This window comes from Bicyclus anynana, chromosome 5, assembly GCF_947172395.1.
Source record: "Bicyclus anynana chromosome 5, ilBicAnyn1.1, whole genome shotgun sequence".
Classification (NCBI taxonomy): Eukaryota; Metazoa; Arthropoda; class Insecta; order Lepidoptera; family Nymphalidae; genus Bicyclus; species Bicyclus anynana.
The window spans coordinates 5,380,047-5,392,761 of record NC_069087.1 but is presented as its reverse complement, the minus strand read 5'-3'; the positions used below and the strand labels follow the sequence as shown (position 1 = coordinate 5,392,761).

Sequence of the window (12,715 nt, the reverse complement as noted above, 5' to 3'; positions counted from 1 at the left end):
ATTTTTACTTAACCATAGAGAATATTATCTCTTTGCTTAAAATATAATAAAAGACTCCTAGATAAATTAAAAAACACACAAGCACAGAGAAAACAGTTTTACCAGTTCATTGTGAGCACTTGAAATTTTATTTCATTCTAAAAGTGCATTAGGCTTTGTTTATTGGTGTTTTAAGTTTTTTTTTTCAAATATAGTTTGCATATTATTTTACGTTTAAAAAGTGTACAGTGTATCCTATATGTGGTATCTTTCAATGTGATTTTATATATATGATCACACTAGAAATTTAGGGATAGTTGTGCAAAGCTGCATACTTTATTAAACATAACTTGCCACGTGATCCGCATGCTTAGTAACCGAAGGATTCTAAATAAGCAAAATATTATATTTTTGAGCGTAGCGAGCATTCACAGGCATTTCATAACACTTCATCTCGCAACAATAAGTTATATTGCAAAAAAAAAATAAAGAATTATGTAACTCTATTATATAAAAGAAGTCTACGTGGCGAGATAGGTTTTGGCAAAATATTCTGGCCATAAATTTTGTGTAATCAGTGAGATTTTACTAGTGTGATCATATGTAAAAAAGAAAAATTGACTATTTGACAGTAACCTTAGGCCGAGTGTACCGTGAACATAGTTACGACATGCTAACTCCATACTGATAAATTTATGTCAAACTTGCCATGAATATGTCAGTATGGCTATAAACATTTTGTTCCTAGGCCCAAGGACTAACATGCAGCTTATCGTTTTAAGTCTCAGACTAATTACATATGGACCAATATCGCACCCAAATTCACGAGCAATATTGTTTGTAATTTTTTGATGAAAAGGGGCTTATGATTTAGATATATCTTATGCTAAACTAGAAGTTGTTGACCGTTTCTTACACCATTCAACTACACTAAAAGGTATTTTTATGGAGGTCTTTAACCGACGAACACGATTACAACAATGAAACATCGATCCCATAGAGACAGTTTTTATAATCGCATTAGAACAACGATCTTTTTTGTACGATCTATTTTTGATAGAAAAGTAACGTCTAGCGAGGCAGGTCCTTATGTTATTAGTCTGAGCTTTAAGTGTTTCACTCAAAAAAATCTGTCAAGTAGTCAATTAGCTTGCTTCCCAACTTTTGGTTTTTGATGTGTTGATAAGAGATAACCGTTCGATAGGACATGCTCGGGCCCGAGCAGGGCTATGAGGGTCTCTACGGGACGCGGCCCTCCTTCCATCAGCAAGGTAAGACGCCACCAAGCACCGCACACTGTTTGGTACACTAACCCTATAGATATGTAGAATGGTAAACGGCACACGCAACAGAATATTATAGTCTAAGATCCGGCGTAAGGAATATATACCCTCATCTGCTATTTATTTGGGATAAGAAATAAATGGTAGAATATATTCACATTGAGACATTGCAAAGTGGTTGCCTAGTTTTTCATACAAAATCTAGGAACTAGATCTAAGGCAAGTTAATACAGTAAAATTAAGCATACAATGAGCTTTCATTTGACATAATATAAGACGACTAAAAATCTAATGAGGGGTATTTGTATAACATTAATTATTTGTTTTTATCTGGCAACAGTTGCAGAGTGAAAGCAGGCAACCATTGCGTTTTCAATTCTGTGGGTATGGGTATATTATTTTAACTAGTGTACTATTTTCATTTAAATAAATAAGTAGATTAAATAAATTTAATAAAAATTTAATCATTTAATACTCACCGGCGGCAATTTCACTAGGCAACCTATTTGCAATGTGTAAATGTTAATATTTTCCATCATTTATTTCTTATCCCAAATAAATAACAGATGAGGGTATATATTCCATATGCCGGATCTCGTACTATGAATGGTAGCTATTTATCAAGTATCTTATTTCTTTCTTCAGTTTGCTCTAAATTACTTGAAAATCTTTTATTTCGTGTTTAAAATAGTTTTAAAAGATCAAAGCTGGCAGTTGGTAGTGACTTTGTTATCGGTTTAGTAGATATACTACAGGCTTTTTTGATGAATACTGTTTACCAACAAACAAATAAAAAATGGGGGTATAAATCACTAGTTATTTCACACCTAATAATAGTTATAATTAACTCTTAAATGAATGAATTTGGTTAATAAGCTTAGATTTATTAGATATGGTTAATATATTTTACATAACAGTTAATAAACAAACAATACATAATTTAAAATAAATAAGTTATGAAATGACATGCGTTTTCTAAATTCATTTCTAATTTCTTTGTTGGTAAACACTACTCATACAGAAAGGCTGTAGTATAGTTATTGTATTTAAAAAGAATTGAAAGTAATCAATTGCTTGTTTTCATATAACATTCTTTTACATATCATATTTCTGTTTATATCAAATCCTTTAATTTTTTTCATAATTACTTTATTCAAATAATTTTTACGCATTATTTCTAGATACTAATCTATTTATTCCACAATAATGTGTATATTTCTTATCTATACTTAGAATATTCTCTTGCGTATGTTCTAAGTTATATCTTTAGAAACTAACACTGTAATTAGATAGAAAAATATATAATTTAAATGTAAAAGTATGTCCATAGAGCACTGTAAATGTATGTTTATTGTTTTATATCGTAAGAATGTCGTAAAGTTATCTGTATAAATATGTTTCTCTCTTCTTTACATGCAGCTTAATCCGGGACCTATATATCACTAAACTCAGGTGATGGGAATATTATATTACTTATGATTGTTTTGTGGTGTTCTAACTTTGCCTCTGTATACATACGTATGGTTTTTATATTTTGACTAGTGTTTTCAACTCGAAAACATTTAAATCTAAATGGAAAAGTCACTGAGACATACAAAAAAAATTACATAGGTTTGACTCCAAGATACTAAACATTTTTAGATGTTGATTCTACATTGTAGATTTAAAAAAGATTGTCCATTTCAGGTCCACTCTTGTACCCCGTATCATTAAAATTTAAAAAATACAAGGATTTTATTAAAATATAAATAAGTGAATAAATCTAACTAAATAAAAAAGATGGCGCCCTTGAAACAACTATGACATGACAATTGACAGCAAACGTCAAATCGACAGCTGCATTGAAAACGTCATCAATCCGCCATTAATACCCATAATGGTGTTGCATTTCTTGGGAGAGAATGAATATTATTTCGAACAATTAAAGTAAATTCGTAGATTTGTGTAATCAAAAAAAGTTAAAAAATATATTTTCTTATATTTCCGCCAGGGTACAATGACTAGTCCTGGGCTTCATACAATTTTGGACCATCTCCTTTTAAAAGTTTCATTTGTTAAAGCGATTAGTTATATTGTAATTGGTTTATTTAGTTGCATCTGACGTCAGCCGGATATTAAAATCAGCGCCGTTGTTTGTATACTCATATTAAGTTTATTTACATAAAACACGTGATGATGAGTTTACAAATACATTATAATGATTTAATATAATAAATATCATATCGCATAGACAATAATTTAGGATAGGAAGTAATATTTTAATATTGAAATGTAAATAAATACATTTTCTTTTAATAATTCATTAATTGCCATCAAACCTTATAACTAAACCGTGCGTATGAACAGAGCCTTATAGTATTGTGTGGAGTGAATTTGTATATAATTATAATATATTTGTATTTAATAAAAAATTATGAATAATATTATATTTTTATGGCGTGATTAACACTGAATGATAACTTATTAACAACATATAGAGAATATTAAGGCTTTTAGTCCAGGATCCGTAAAACATATTTTACTACTGATTACTATCAAGTTAATTTTTCGTGAGTAGCTTCGATAAGACATTTTTATTTCCTGGTAACTCAGTTAGCTACCAGAATCAAGAATTTTCGTAAATAAAAAAGTTGATCGTCTCATCGAGATGAAGCTACTCACGAATTTTACTTGATAGTAATCAGTTGTCAAAAATATTCTACGGATCCCGGACTGTTTATAATTAACGTCGTTTAGCATCCAATATGATGCTTGCTTTGTTTATTTATATGCATAAAGTTAATATTCATAGTGTGTGTGTTGTAACCAAGGAGAAGTGTTAGGGTCGGTTTTACAACTCTAATATGTGTCGGCTAGCTTATTCACAAAATATTAGACTATCCGACACATAACAGGTAGCGAAGCCGGCCCTTAGAGTTTTAAAAGGTCCCAAATAAATTTAAACAATCCATTGCTGCTTCCAATAACTTTCAATTGAAGGCGATTAATAAATGCCAAATTATATTCATATGCCTTGTAAACATTCCTTGCTTATTTCTATCTACGCTACGCTTATTCGCGTATATATTTTTGTCATAGTTTCACACATTTTTTACCAGAAGTGACGTCAGAGGGGAGTGAGAGAAGTGTGGAACTTTGATGGGTCTTACCACAAGCGGACTAGGCTAAATCTGGGGAATCTGTAGCACTGTTTATCCATTTCTGCCCCCTTTTGCGAAGGGGTATATATACCTATATTATACTTTTTTCCCATATTATACTTTTTCCCTCTTTTGGTATTAGTCACCCCAAGGAATGGTAACTGAGATAGGTAGAGATCCCAACCTGTCTGCCCTTGTGGCTCACAGTGACTGCTTAGAGCTTTTTCTCTCCTCTCATCAAAAAGTAAAAAAAAAAACCTATTCACCCCTGCACCGCGCAGGCGAGGTCTCACTTAATCGTTTTTTTTTTCATAAAAAAAGGCGCCAATAGATAACGAAAAAATTTTAACTACTCATTCGTTACGATGGTACGAAAGTGAGAGCAGTAATTTGTTCATTACCATTTTTTTTACATTGACTTAAGGCTTAGTATCTAGTTTAAGCCAGGTCAAAGCTGAAAGCATCTCAAGTAGTAAAATCATTGTATTTCGATGAACCCGCAATACTCGACATTCGCCACTTCTATATATATATATTTTATTATACAAATGGAGTAACAACCTAAAACCCACATTACCCTTTCAGGCTACGATCAGATACCGATAGATTCAATGCAGGGCCTCGAAATCGGCAGCGGATTCGGAATGGATATGGACATCGGGGAAGCCGACGGCGGCGGCGCAGCGTCTGCGGACCTGGCCTTCCCCGAACCACCGTTAGACAACAACAATGTCGCCGCCTGGTATGACACCGACCTTTGAACGACAAAACAACAGCACGCCAAAAACTTTGTCTAAGGCTATGTATACATGGTTGAAAATTAACGCGCGGATATTTGGATATACCGCGACAATTAAACTTAACCCGTCAAGTGACTGATATGTGTGATTCAAACTGAATTTCCATTTACCACCATTAGCGTTAACTTTGACTTTAAATCTAGCGTCTTTGACTGGTTTTCTTGACAAAAATAATCAATTTTATATGCAATTTCATCGTGGATTTTAGTTGCATTAGTAATAAGGCAGCTTTACGTTATCGATTGTTAAACTTGTATCGCGAACACCAAAATAAAATGATATTTTTGAATTAAAAATTGTATTAATTTGAATTTTGTGTAATGTTTATGGCGATTAAAAAACGCTGCGTCATTTTTCACTATCAGTGCCCAAGCCCAATCATAGCCCAAGAACGGAAAACGAGTACAAATAGCAGTAGTGAATACATGGAATCATAAATAAGATAGAGGTTGCAACTATACAATTGACTTCAGTGTAGAATCAAAACTACAAAACTAACCTTGGGCCTTAGCCAAGTTTCACGTCGATTCTCATTCTACAAACGCTAACGAAAGTTGGAAAACTAACAAAATGATGAATGACAGATCCGATCACGTGACCTGTGTTAGTGAATGTCATCCCCATACATTTTTTGATTTTCGAAGCGATAGCGTTTGTAGAAAGCTACAGGCCCTTGTTAGATTTCATGACTCCTCTTCAAATTCACGTTATGCTATTTACATTATTCATGTGTTTTGTTACAATGTACTGGACAGTATAAATTATTTCGAATGTTGTTATAAGGTAGATACATATTGCTAGAACAATGTTGTTTTTTATAAAAACATTATCTGTTTGTATTTTTTTTTAATAAAATCATATTTTTTAGAAAAAATTTGCTTTGAACTTAAAAATATTCAATATTCACAAAATTTTGATGTGTCATAGCATTTAGCAAATATGTATCTATCTTAGTATTGATTCGCGCGTTGATAAGTTATTGTTGAACGAATGAAAAAGTACGATTTAAGTTTTACCCCACGACATATTAATTAACAATTATTCTGTTGCAACTTGTTTTAATATTAAGATCTCATGAAAAATTATAAAAACATGACATTTAAATCGCACGAAAACTAAAATGTTCAATTCTGTGATATTACATTCATTTGAACATATCAAAGGCAGCTGACATGAATAAAAAAAAACGATTATTTTTATGTGATTAAATATAAAAAAAGTGCAATCACTAACACTGGTGCTAATTTTGAAAAAAAAAATTAAATTTTGAAACATCCGAAATCACACAGAACAACACAGAAAATCGATTTAATATCGCCCTGCATTGATTATATCGAGTTTTGTACGGGGACGTATGAAATGCGTGTAATCGGAAAATAGGGTATTGTTTACATTTAAGATATGACATAGGCTTTAAATTAATACTGGATAGAGTACCATTCTTCTAATATGTACGTGCATTTATGGAGTTTGTAGTGTGTTTTTTTTATGTTGAAATAATTAGCTGAATGACTCTTTTTTTTTAATTAATTAAATGATGCATAAGACTGTTTGATTGCGTAAGGTTGGTATTTTGTATTGGCTATGGACAACTATTTTGTATTGTGATGACTAAAGCAGACGTTATTTTACTGAAATCACTATGCATAACGCAAATTTATTTTGTTAATTTCCTCAAAAATCTGATCTGTGTTACCCTCCCACCTCACAGATCCGAAAAATCCACTCATGGTTTTGTTCGAATTTTCTAGATTACTTGTTGACAGAACACTTATTTAAATTGCAAAATAATTTATTTATTTAGGAATTTAGTGAAATAAAATTACTCATTATTACTTTTAAATGAAACTCACAGAATAAACTACATGTACATTTTTCCACTGACAAACGAAATTTTTATTTGAACAATATAATATGATCTGTTGTATACAAATCTTAAAGTGAAGAAAATCAAAGTTTTCGTCCCTGTCTGCTTCTATAATAGTAAAAGGGACTTGCGTTTTAAAACACAATTAATTGTTTTACTTTTTTATTTGTATATAAAACCCTATTATTACTGCATTATCCGCGTGTCATACGTTTATATAATAGTAAATGTAAAAAAATACACGCGGCGTTGTATGTATATGGTGAAAGCGTTAGTAGCAACATAACTGAACTAAACCAGTTCAAAATAGCAACATCGCATAAACCATATATTATACGACAAGTGAGGTATCAAATATTAATTGTGAGAAAAGTGGATAAATGTATATGTATTAGGGTGTCCCTTATTTTTGAAAGTTTTAAATTTGTAACGCATAGGTCCTAGTTTTGTTCATTTGCCTCTAAAACACTCGAAAATAATTTTTTACCTTAATTGAATAACGATAACCCGTGCCGACTTGCATCGAAACATGTTCATACATAGTAGCGGCGCACACTCGCGGTATTTGTCATTTGTTGACAATTATTCTCACGATTAACACGTATTGTTTTACATTTAAAAGATGGCAGTGGATTTAAGAAGTAACAAAAAATGTATTTTCTTAGTTAGTAACGCGAATTATCAAATAACAGGCGCAAAGTTACCGTCAAATCGTCAAGTTCTAGCAGTACTTTTGTTTAACATTCGCGAAGGGAAATTGTCTGTTAGTGAAAGCGCTAATCTCGTCATTCGGGAGTGTATTGTATATTGAAAAAAAGCTAGAATCCCTACCAGAGCTATACCTAACTGGGTAAAAAAACTTGTTGATCTTCACCATGCTTGGCGTGCTTTGATTATTTGACATAGCGCACGCTGATACTTTAGAACGGAATAAAATTGAAGAAGACAAAATATTTTTACAAAAACAATGAGAACCAGGGCGTCCAGGATATTTAGCGGGTGTAGACAAAGAGTTGGGCGAAAAAGAAGACAGGGCAAACCAAAGCAAATTAAATGAAGAGAAAAAAAAATGTGAGCAAATGTATTATGGAGGTTTATCGTCATCAGTTAGAACGCAACATGTTATTCAAGCAGAGGGACAACAAAAACAACTTACCAGCTCTAATGAAAGTTTTGAGGACCACTTGGCCTCCACCTCTCAAACGGTAAGTTCAGAAACTACTACAAAAAGAGGAAGGAAAGACTTCATCACGCCTAAGATAGTTGAGCTTTAGATAGATGTCAATTGAGCATGAGGGATTCTGTCTATAAAATTCAGGCTGTGGTAGAAGCACTAGATCTTGGTTGTGATGATTGCCCGACAAACATGTCGTCTATTTAACGTATTCGCACACAGGGTCGAAAGGATAGAGCGGAATCTATTAAATCCGATTTTCAGAATAATATGCTTGAAATGGTGACTGTTCACTGGGATGGGATATTATTACCTGGACTTGATGTAAGAAGTTCTAAAAAAACGCCTGCCAATTTTAATTTCATTTGGAGAAATTTATAAATTGTTAATACTGTCTTATTTATTGTTGCAGGAAAATCATTAAGTGATTTTGTGTCTGTCAAGAGCACTAATTTATTTAGTCGATTAAAAATTGATAGGGCGTTCCTCCAGACACCCATTTCTATATGGGATGACGTGGGGGATGGGGTGTTACCTATACAGAAGCAAAAAAGAAAGTGCTTTCTTTAAGGGCTGTTAATGATACGGCTGTATAGAGCTGTAAAACTTATGCAAGATTTTCGTGGTTCGATACTGCAAAGGAAGAGCAATAGCAATTTTTGCTTCGTTGTGTTTAGGAGCATAGAACTCTGTACCCGGACTGTAAAAAGAGACTTATCCTAAAAAAACTATCCTGCCTGATCTGTAATTTTATCTTTTAATAAATATTTTAAAGAAAATTGAGTATTTCAATTTATTTTGTTATATAGCGGAAGGGGTCAAAAACCGCAATACTTTAAATCTTTCGGGCCCTATCGGCACGGGTTAACGTTGACGTAGGACGATTAAATTTTGTATTTAAGTTAGTCTAGGTAGTCTAAAAAGAAATAGGGGGTATGCGTTTTAATATCTAAAAAAAAAATTTTTTTGCCCATATAAGGGACACCCTAATATGTATGTTTTGTTTTCTTGTACTATATTTAATTAAATTAAAAAACTTTAACAGTCTAATAGAAGCAGGTTTTACAAACATTCATGATGTATACCTACTATGAATTTTTTTCTTACATATTTTTTTTTAATCTAACAAGTCTGTGTGACGTAACACAGATTCGACAATTCCCCCAACTTTTTTAACCGACTGCAAGAAGAGTTACGTTTTTTTTTAATTTTACAATCTTAAATGATGAAAAGCCATTTTTCGAAGCAGATTTTTGTGGAAACAATAAAATGAATTTATTATTTCTTGTTTATTACTTAAACTTTTAATTACTTATTTGTAGGTACAGTATTGCGTAAAACTTTGATGCAATCGATGCAAAATTAAATTGACTGACACTGTTTTATTATTGAATATAACTACTAGTGTCAAGACTGTATGTGACTATTGCTTGGCAAGTTCGTTGATGACACTCCCATGATATGCGGGCGACGGAGGGGAAAGGCTGCGCGGGTGTGAAATCGTGCGTGCGGGGAAGTGATGTTCTTCATTCATCGCTACACGCCCCCCGGCCTGCGCGGACCATCGGTAGTGTTACGAACGAATTTGCCAAGCTTTAAGAGACAGGTTTCGTTGTACAGTACTTACCTGAACTTACGAATGGATAGTTTTTTTTTTTCACTTGTATACTTAAATACGCAATGTAATTTGTATGGACATGTATTAGGGAATATCTAGTTCTTTATTTAGTTTCCGATTAGACTATGAACAAACTAATTGAATATCGGTAATGTATGTAATAGAAAATAGTTGATATATACGACAAACTGACGTTTTTTAATCGAAGTAATAATCAGTAGAAACCCCTTATAGGTTAAGGTGCGTTTACACTATACACAGTTCGTGCCAAAATTATTATTATTTCCATTTGAATGTATTTTTCAAAATGTATTCCTGGTATTTTATTCTGTTGACGCGACTATGTCATAGTTTAGTTCGACCTATTTGGAATAAAAAAAAATCAAATAGTGTAATACGTAACTTAACAATATTGTGTTCTGTAATGAAAATAATCTAACTTTCATATTTATAAACATGGATTAATTTTCTGTGTGTGTGTCATAGTAAAGTGGACTTCACTACTATTTCTCTTTATTTTAAAGAAAATTGAGGTTTAAATCTTAATCCATGTTTATAAATATGGAAGAAAATGTTTAGGAGATGCACACTAACGTAACGTACACGTAGATTTAGATTATTGTAATCGTAATGTGTAAGGATTAGTATTAATTGCGTAATTCCTTTTTTTAGGGTCCTCATATAATTTTTCTATTTGATATTTTAAGTAGCTTCATCAATGTTTTTTATGTTTATTAGTACAACTATGAAGACATTGCTGAAGCTGTGATGTTTTTGTCCATTTATGTATGGATATTAAATTAAATTTAAAAAATATGATGTTTTTCTTTACTGCAACCTTATTCACCCTTAACTTAATTTTAATTAAGATTTTTTTAAAGAATTTAATTTTAGGTAGGTAGGTAAATTATTCGTCAAAGTCCGCTAGTACAAAAACTTTATGCCGTGGGGGTTAGGTTTTCGAGTTTCTACTTTGCTATTCTCTACAGAAATATTCCTCACATTCTAGCGTTTTCTGTAATAGCTAAGCTGTTAGTTATTACCTCTATTCAATTTTTTTTGGATAGGATTAATAATTACTATAATTATGGATTATGGATATAATTATGGATACGTAAATTAATCAACAATTTTAGGGTAGTTATGAAAAAGCTACTTTACCGCTTAATGCGAGCAACCGGTCGGCCATTGTGACCCGTCAGCAGGAGACGGGCAGGGCTCGTACGTAGTATGGCTCGTACGCAGTATTTCGATTGCATTCGAAAAAAATGCGATGTAGTGCAATTCAGCACTTCAAGTTGTCAGACTTCTCTTTCGGATTCCATATCCAACTGCAGTCCATCGTATTAGTTATTCCCCTAGTAACATTTGACAAGATATAGTATTGGCCTTTCGCTCTGAATATTTAGTTTCATCATCTTCAGCATCATAATCATCATCATCATAATCGTGTCATTGAATTTGACGATTTCTATGTCTAAACTTGAGAAACGAACCATTGTTCTTCTATATAACATCTTACCTATGTGCTACCTTCTGTTCAGTTTGAAGGCGGTGCCAAGCCAGTGATGTTTTAATTCAAGCCGTTTAAATTACACAATTTCTGTGGTTCTTTCAGAAACGGCTTTAATTAAAACATGACACTGGATTAGCACCGCCTTCAAACTGATCAGAAGGTAGCACATAGGTAAGATGTTATTTTTTGCTTTTTAGTTAGGGTTAATTTTTGAGTTGGAAGTCGGTTGAATTTTTTTTATTAAAATTTTTATTTTTTAATTTTTAGTGTTAGCACACCTACTGAGTGTGAACAAACCTACTGACTGTCTTACTGTCCTCCGTCTTCATCACCAGACCCCCTATGCAGTCACAATACATATGGGTGGAAAGTTCTCATCAATATAAAATTTATCAAGTCCAAACACAAGGTAGCTACTGTGAACCGTCGAGGAGTTCCCTTAACTCTCCTTCATCTTCATCACCAGACCTCTAATACAGTCACAACCTATCCAGGTGGAAAGTTCTCATCAATACAAATTTATCAAGTCCAAACACAAGGTAGCTACTGTGAACCGTCGAGGAGTTCTCTTCACTGTCCTTCGTCTTCATCATCAAACCCTTAATACAGTCACAACCCATCTAGGTGGAAAGTTCTCATCAATACAAATAAATTAAGCCCAAACAAAAGGTACCTGCTGTAAATCGTTGACGAGTTCCATCGTCTGTGTATCGGCTCCATCATCAGACCAACTCCAGATCTTCATAAAATTGTAGTGGTTTAAAATACCTTATGGAAACACTAACAAACGCACTAGCCGTCTCTACGATTTTCAAAAGTTTTCCTCGATTTCTCCAGGATGCCATCATCAGATCCTGACATGAAAAAAATGGGACCACCCTGGAATCAAACCCTTCAAAACAAAAAAAGAATTTTCAAAATCGGTCCACAAATAACGGAATTTTCGCTGGACATACATTAAAAAAAAAAACAAAACATACATACAGCCGAACGTAGAACTTCCTCCTTTTTGGAAGTCGGTTAAAAAATCACACTCAGTTTAGATAATGAAGTATATAGGTAGGTAGGTAGGTACATAATAAGTATGTCAAATATTGAATAGTCGTAGGTTTCGGTCGTGGAAAATAAAATATTTTTATAATATTTTAATAAATAATTCACAATAAAACTTAATTAAGTAGGTATCTACTTTCGTAGATAGGTAATCTACGAAAAATTGAGATTAAGTATCTATCTACGAAAAATTTGTTTGTAGGTACCTACTCAATTAAGTTTTATTGTGAAATATTTATTAAAATATAAAATGTTACCATACATTATCTTGGAAGGAAAACCATT

The 12,715-nt window shown here is 32.6% G+C and overlaps 1 protein-coding gene across 4 annotated transcripts in view; it reads left to right on the top strand.

Annotated features, from left to right (window-relative positions):
* The window catches only part of LOC112048594 (armadillo segment polarity protein), a 30,244-nt gene extending 19,567 nt beyond the window's left edge, over positions 1-10,677 (top strand). For 3 of the 4 annotated variants that reach the window (XM_052881473.1, XM_052881474.1, XM_052881472.1), the window contains exons 14-15: positions 1,184-1,250; positions 4,988-10,677. In XM_052881473.1, coding sequence (XP_052737433.1) covers positions 1,184-1,250; positions 4,988-5,163 — 243 coding nt within the window. In that variant the 3' untranslated portion in view covers positions 5,164-10,677. Of the gene's footprint in view, positions 1-1,183; positions 1,251-2,681; positions 2,715-4,987 lie in introns of all 4 variants that reach the window. The other variant, XM_052881475.1, reaches the window with a different exon arrangement.
* The last annotated feature ends 2,038 nt before the right edge of the window (positions 10,678-12,715 follow it).